Consider the following 8,607-nt stretch of genomic DNA (forward strand, 5'->3'; position numbering starts at 1 on the left):
TCATTACTATAGATTAGTACACTGACATAACGAGCTTGATTGACCTCGTTTTGCAACATCCTCTAAGTATTTTCAACTTCTATTTCAAATATATTACAGCCAAGTCAATTACATAACATTCTAAATAACTTGTTAAAGGATATGTGTAATGTAGCATTTAGGAACTCATGGCTTTCTCTATTATAAGTGATACCATTAACAATATTAATAATGATACCACCATGAAATAATATTATTATTAAATTACCAGACATTCCATTAAACAACACAACAAAACATAATTCTAATTCTAATTTATCAACAAAACCATAACGGTAATATATATTGACTAAAACTCAAATTCATCAAATTAATCGGCAAACATCTACATTCATCAAATTTCGCTACCATAAAAAAATTGGATTAATCAAATTATATAATTTATCAACAAAACCATAACGGTAATATAATCGGTTAAAACCCAAATTCATTAAATTAATAGGCAAACACCTACATTCATCAAATTTCGCTACCATAAAAAAATTATCAATCAAATTCATGTATTTCATAACTAATATTATTATTTTATACATAATTCAATATAATCCATAATTTAACCTAAATCAACACTAACTCTAACAAAATAATTTTGTTAATTCACAATCTAATTAACCTAATCTCTAATTCAAAACCCTAACATTGTATGAAATCAAATTAACACACATTAACATAAATTACATCAAACTGATAAAGAAAAAGTGTTCAATATACATCTAAATGTATAATATAGGTGGTGATGGTGACCGGTAGTGGTTGTTTTGGTAAAAAATTAGTTGAACCATGGTGGGAAAAAAGAGAGAGGGGTGGCAATCTAGGGGAGGGATGGGTGATTTAATGGTTTTTTGGGAGTGTAGACGGTCGCTGAGACTGGGGAGAGGGGTGGGAGGGTTGCTGTTAGGAGAAAGAGAGAGGAGGAAAGAAAAAGAGAAAAGGGAAGAAAAAGGCTCTCTAAGTATTAATTTTGAATAATGTAGTAGATGCCATCCATAACTTGCATATTGCAAATGAGAATTGCAAAATAAGAGTTGTAGATGGTATTTGTGACTTGCATGTAATAGTTGTCATCGGTGACTTGTAAAATCATATTATATCCTTAAATATTTTCTCTATTGTGTTACATTTAATATTTTTTTAACTATGCTAAAAGAAAATCTTTAGACCGGTTAGTAATTGAGTTTATTTTTATTTTTAATGTTATCATATAGGATTCAAATCAAAATATTGTAATAAATATTTTTTAATATAAATACATCATTTTTTATATAAATAACATTTAAAATTTTTTAAAATTGATTTAGAGCGTAAAATCTAATTCGAGGATATCTTTATTTTAAGATCAAAGCAAGAAGCATTAAAAAAAAAAGATTTGTTGATTTGTTTCTATTGATTGCTCCATGTACATATCACGCACAAAAGATTTGATCCCTTCATATTACATTTTCACACCCTCCCGTGTTAGGTGAAGGCAAATTGAGACGTAATTGGATCATATAAATGATTAGACTGAGAGGGTATCCCCTGTTTGAAACCAAAAATAACCAAATTTCTTTTATGAAAAGATCCCCACGACGATGCTGTGGAAAAACCTTAACTAAGGATTTTTATAAGGTTTTATGGATTAAAGTAGGTAGACAAATATTAGAAAGAAGAGTTTTTTTTTTTTTTTTTTTCCTTTGTTGAGTTTTCGCAATCATGTCTTGACAAAAATTCGAAAGCTCATGTGTGTTCATGGAGTCAAAGCATCAATATGTGCTTTCGGTAAAGATTGCAGTTCAGGCAATGCATTGATGCTTTCCTGACTTGGCTAGATGCCATCAAAACACAAACCTACCTGCCAACCAGACATTTAAAGTCATATATGCTTTCATGACTGCTGGTCTTTATTTAGATGCCAGAGTTTTGCACGCAAAGAATGCTCTATTAAGGGCAATCAATTGACGGTTAACCCTTTCTTGCAAAATCCATGATTGTTACCATCGCTACCTTGCATAAAGAAAACCCATTGAGAACAATCATCGCTACCTTGTATAAAAAAAACTCAGCTGAAATCTTGTGGGGTATAAGTTCAATTGATCAGGTTTTAGATTTACTTGTTAGAAATCACTAGTTCGAATCTTATAAATCTCAGGACTACTTGAGATTTACATGATCATTAATTGAGATTAATTAAAATACACATAAGCTAGCCTGAACATCTATATTAAAATTGATGTGTCACACCCACAAGCCTATATTTAAAACCCACAGCAGGGGAAGCAGCATCTTTCTTGGCAACTATGTATTTCCTCAATATAAGGACTTGGCCCATAGTTGCGAAATGAAACATCATGTATAATTCAAGACTACCATTAATGTTTATCTTCCACACAAGATGGGATATAAAAGAAGATGGAAACCAAGATGACATTTCATGAAAGTAATTAGTATGAGGGTTATAGCATATTAATGGAGCCTGATCCCTCTTCTCTAGATCATATATGGATTCCAAACTAGTGTTTATATTTCTCACAATGTAGTCCACAATCAGTCAGAATCTACTGGTGATTAATGAATAAGTCTGATAACTAGGGGATATTAACTAACATGATCCATTTAACAAGGAACTTCATGCATTTCTCTATTGTCCCAAGTAATTAATTCTAGCCCAGGCAACAAAATAACTATAACAACTTGCAAATGTTGGGGTACATTCAAGTTCTGAAGAAATGCAAAAAAGTTTGATCCTTTAAGGCCTATATGTACTTAACCTGATTATGCTCTGGAGCAATCAGGGCGTCAAAACCGACCTCTAGCTTGACATTTAGAGTATCTAATGGTTTTCACCATGGACTCGTGCAAATCATCTGTAAGGGTAAAACTTAAAGGTCATCTTCTTTGACTAATCCACTTCCTTAACATCCTGAGCATGTTATCATCCTTGGATCGCCACAACTCTTGCAAATCCCCAGGGAACTGCATATTCAAGGTGTAATTGCACATACAGCAGTAAGAATCAGAATTGCATTGAATTCTATGTAACTACTAAAATTGTGTTGCTACTATAATGAATGTTATGCATTTTCCACTATAGTCCAAAAATCTGGTTGATACTTGACAATTATTGCACAGAAGGATGCCACTTACCACCTTAGTCCCTAATGTTTACTAAATTTCCACATTAACCCCTTTTTATTTTCTCCTATTTTTACATTGACCCCACCATTTTTTTTATTTATACATTGACCCCAATATTTCTCTTATTTATACATTCACCCTAGAATTCCTTCTCTTACTAAACTCCTTAATTCTTTATTATTGTTTCCAATTTCATCCTTTATCAACTAAACTCCTAATTAATTCAATTAATGTATTCAATTGAACCCTTCCACTCATCAATTATATTCTTAATATTTATTAACTTCAATATCTTTTTCATCCTAGGGTTTACACGACAATTCAAACAAAAATCTCTTTTATTTCGACCGAACATAATTCCTCTCACCACATTTCCATTTAATTGCTTGAACCTTGACTTTTCATATGGAAACAACCGCATCATCCCGACGAGGTTAAGTTTGGCATCCATTTGGTTTCTTCTCCACGTTGTAGTGGGTGAACTATCATGCCAACGTTTTCCAATAGATGTTAGATTCTACATCATAATACACCCAAAGATGCCAGGGAGACCATTTGTTCTTGTATAATTATGATTTAAAAGCGTCCATGGATTATCGATAGAACTTTGCTTCAGCCATAAACACTAGCCATTTGTACTTACATAATTAGTAGAGCAGGAATTTTACTTTTTTCAACTCCGTGGAATTTTGTTTCTATATGAGGTGATCTATGGGGGGCTCCATGATGTCGTAATTATCTAGCTACCTATCTTTCTAGAGACCTTTCCATAATATCTTCTAGGTTTTGTCAAAGGGTAAACATAGTCGTCAAGGATTCCAACTTGCAATATTTGGAGTTCAAACTTGGCTGTCTCCAAGTGATCACTAAACACATGGATGGCTGATTGTGCCCAGAAAATTAGGTAATTTGAGAGGTTGAATTCAAAGAATTAGAGGTATACTTGACACACAAAAAGAGATGGCCATAGGAGAAGACATTGCTTTCGACTTCTTTTTCGCGCTCTCAAATCAAGCTTTTCTTAGTATGATCTTCGAGTTCTTTAACAAGATCTTGAACTCACTCTATAAATGCATCTTTCATACCTTTATACTAATGAAATAATTTCTGATAACTATCATTACCTATATATAGGCATTTACAACATAAAAAATTAAGTCTAACCAATTAATTTATGCCCTAATGTTCTAAAAATGCTACTTATAGTCATCCCAAAAGCCGGATGTAGCTTAGGTGACTCATCTAAGTCGACTGTTCCGGGCATATTTAAATGCCCCATTACCTTATTTGGCATCCTAGAACCTTCATCAGCTATTAAAATACACACCATTTACATTAAACAATTTCTAAAGCATGCGTTTAAGGATAGTTTATGTCAACAGATGGTGTAATGGCATTGGAGCACAAGCTGTTTTCGAGGAAACAACAGCAACCCCACTAACTTTCTTTTATCTCTAAATAAAGATTATGCTGTCTATAATCTCACTATCATAGCTAGAAAACAAGCATTATTGCTTGGATTTATGCTGATGATATACAGTACGGTAGCAAAGATCTAGTAGAGACAATTGTACACTGCTGATTGGCTAAGAGATAGTGAGCTGGGTAAGCATATAGTAACACATGGATTCATATTATAGGAGGGAAGGAATGATTGCACTGAGGAACCTGAAGCCAAAATAATGGAGGAAGACGCTAGTGCTCATGAGATCATCATTTTAATTTGTAAAATAAAATTGAGGATTCTAGCTGCATGACTGATTGAGGAGGTATATATATAGGGGAAGACTATGTGCACGTTTCATGCAAATTTGAGACAACATACAGTTTTGGACAAAAGTAAAGCAATATGGTAGCAATGATGGGTAGGGGAATTGCTAAGCAAGGGTGGAGGAAGGGCCCTTGGACTCCTGAAGAGGATAAGTTGCTGAGTGAATATGTGAGCTTGAACGGTGAGGGAAGGTGGAGTTTTGTTTCTAGGTGTTCAGGTAAGCTCTCTTTCTAGCTAGGCTTCATGTTTGGCAAAGGTAATCACAGAAAATTAAAGGGAGAGAGATAAAAACAAGAAAGCCACTAGCTATTAGTAAATTAATTATATACATAAACTCTTAATTTTTGGGTGGCAGAGGCAGAATTTAGAGTTTATCATTCATTGGTAGACACTGATCATGCCTCCAGCTTTTGATATTATAAATCTACGGACGTTTAATTGTTTTAGTGCTTAACTTTAACCTATTATTGGTTTTACCAGGCTTGAATAGGAGTGGAAAGAGCTGCAGACTGAGGTGGGTGAATTACCTTAGGCCAGGACTTAAGAGAGGCCAAATAACACCACTAGAGGAAGGCATCATTATAGAACTACATGCTCTCTGGGGCAACAAGTAATGCATTTTTGATCCCTCCCTTTATAAAATCTTTCTTTCTTGGTTTTTTTTTTCTGTCTATTTTCATTTCTCTATAAACTATTATTAATATTCCATACATCTCCAGGTGGTCAACTATTGCTGGACACTTGCCTGGTAGAACAGATAATGAGATAAAAAACTATTGGAGAACCCATTTCAAGAAGAAAGATAAATCCTCTCAGAAACAAGAAAAACGAAAAGCTCTGATTCTCAAACAGGAAGTGCAACACCAGCAGCAGCAGATAGAAGCAGGTGAAATGAAAATGGTCAACACCATTGATCAGGTTAAGATGCATGAAGCACAAGAAATGTATTTCATGTACCACAATTTGGAGGAGCAATGCTCGCCTGTGATGACTCAAGATGTCGCATCTTGGGCAGACTTTGTTGATGAGGATTATTATGCTCTATGGGGTGGCTTGTGGAACTTAGATGATCATCCACAAGGTTAAATTACTCATACAAGTAACTGAAATAAGATATCCATGCAAAATCAAGCAACAACTTGTTCTTTTGGACAGGACTCAAAGAATATTTACAGTAGAGGGTACAGTTTCTAATAATGGTTAGAAAATGTTGATTGTGACATATTTTACTCATGTCTAACTTGCTTAGAGGATGTTGAAACATTATTTTTATAATAATTTAATAAATGATGATGAACTTTTATTAAAGATTGTGGGTTGGATTTATTGTAACTCTACAATTATATAGATGTTTCTGTTTACTGATATTTCTTTGCTTCATAAGTCTTTCAACTATATTTTTTATCTCATAAAATTCACAGGGGAATGAGAATATCCTCTGCACCAATATTGTTTACTTGAATTGATTCTCTCTCTAGACTTTCTAATATATATATATATATATATATATATATATATATATAATCCTCCTAAAATACCCTGAATGATTTAAACTTGAAGAAATGAAGAATAAGAGAGAAGAAGTGTAAAGTTTTAATATGAACAGAGGAATGTGAGATGAAGCTTGGCTCTGTACTTTGAGCCATACGTCAATGTATTATATTTATAAATATACACTGTAACTATAAGTTGGTAAAATGCAAAACAAACTTATTCTAAACAGAGGGCACAATATTAGGAGACTCAATCAAATTGCTAATAGAATGGATATTGCAATTTGTTACTGGTGCATATCCTTCAAGATATTGTTGCTGCATATCCAGCTGTTGTCATTCTCCTAGAGTTTCTAATGATCTAACACCCCCCTTCAAATTGATGGGCGCGAACAAACCATTAAATTGAGCTTCAGAACTTGAAATCGTTGAATAGATTGTCCTTTCATCAAAATATCAATTACTTGATCAAGCGTCGAGATGTGTTGGACCTTGGCATCACGATTGCAGACTTTCTCTCGAATAAAGTGGTAATCTATTTCCACATGTTTTGTTCGAGCATGGAACATTGAATTTGATGCTAGAGCAATTGCACTAATGTTGTCACACCATAGAGTTGGTGTAGATGAAATAAAAATACCCAACTCTTTGAATAACATTCATATTCAGTATAATTCAGCAGTAGCTAGATCCATTGAATGGTATTCTGCCTTTGTACTAGAGCGGGACACAACATGTTTCTTAGAACTCCAAAATACTAAGTTACAACCCAAAAACACTCCATAACCGCTAGGAGACCTTCTGTCATCAGGATTGCCTACCTAATCGGAGTCACAGTATATATGAATGTCAAGGAAAGAAGGAGTGTTGTATAAACCATCATTGATTATTCCTTTCAAATAACGTAGAACCCTTTTCATAGCCTGCCAATGTGATGACCTTGGTTGATGCATATATTGACATAATTGGTTAACAACATATGCTATGTTCGGTCTTGTGATTACATAACACTGTAAATCCCCTATAATATGTCTATAATATGTGGGATCAGAGAGTACTTCACCATCAAAGCTAGATAACTTTGCACCTAAAACAGTAGGAGAGATAAGAGGCTTGGCTTCAACCATTTTGGTGCAATGTAATAGATCATAAATATATTTGGTTTAACATAAATGAAGGCCTTATGAATTTCTATCAGCTTCCACACCTAAAAAATAAGATAATGAAACAAGATCTTTGACATGAAAAATGCTCTGCATGCTTCGAATTAGAGTATCAATTTTGATAAAGCTTGAACCGTTGACCAAAAAGCCATCTACATAGATTAAGACAAAAAGTTTTGTATTGTCAGTATGTAAAGTGAATAAAGAGTAGTCATTTATTGATTCTTTAAACCCAAGTTCAATGAGTTGTTGAGATAAACGTTGAAACCATGCTCTTGGAGCTTGTTTGAGGATATATAAAGATTTGTGAAATCTGCAGACAAAATTAGGTTTTGTATCATCAATAAAGCCCTGTCGTTGTTCCATAAACACTTCTTCATCAAGAAAGTCAGGTAACAAGGCATTGGACACATCCAATTACCGAATAGGCCAATGAAATTGAACTGTTATAGCCAAAACCAAGTTGATGGTTGTTGGTTTTATTGTAGGTTTTATCACAGGAAAGAAAGTTTTATGGAAATCAATTCCACTCTCTAATCATACCATTTGGCCACAAATCGAGCTTTGAAACGCTCAACACTACCAGCAAGTTTTCTTTTCACCTTGTATACCTACTTATTGCGCATAACACATTTACCAAATGGACGTGGGCATAAAGACCAAGTGTCATTCTCCATTAATGCATCAATTTCTCTGCCCATTGCAACACGCCACTTTGAATCCAATACAGCCTTTGTATAACAGGTTGGCTTAACAATTTCATGGAATGCAGAAAAGGCTTGTAAAGGGTGTCGGCTATAGTAGAATAGTTGGTAATATGAGTACTGTTTTGGTCGTGAGTGGCCTGTTTTGGAATGTGTTTATATAATAGTTGCAACAAGCTAGTCATGTTGAGTGTCAGGACAGTCCACATGTGTAACCAAACTTAATGATGCAGCTAAGGTATGGGAGATAGAGGGCATAATATTTGGTTGGTTAGGGATTTTTATGGGTCAGAATATTTTCAAGATTTGAAGATAGAGAGTTA

General features: G+C 34.0%; 1 protein-coding gene across 1 annotated transcript; it reads left to right on the forward strand.

The window, feature by feature from the left end:
* The first annotated feature begins 4,867 nt into the window (after positions 1-4,867).
* On the forward strand, positions 4,868-6,188 carry LOC118055152 (transcription factor MYB59). Its single transcript, XM_035066975.2, has 3 exons — positions 4,868-5,141; positions 5,405-5,534; positions 5,644-6,188. The coding sequence occupies exons 1-3, from the start codon at positions 5,003-5,005 to the stop codon at positions 6,008-6,010; spliced, it is 636 nt and encodes a 211-aa protein (XP_034922866.1). The 5' UTR covers positions 4,868-5,002; the 3' UTR covers positions 6,011-6,188.
* Positions 6,189-8,607: the final 2,419 nt, after the last annotated feature.

This window comes from Populus alba, chromosome 4 (genome assembly GCF_005239225.2).
Source record: "Populus alba chromosome 4, ASM523922v2, whole genome shotgun sequence".
Lineage (NCBI taxonomy): Eukaryota > Viridiplantae > Streptophyta > Magnoliopsida > Malpighiales > Salicaceae > Populus > Populus alba.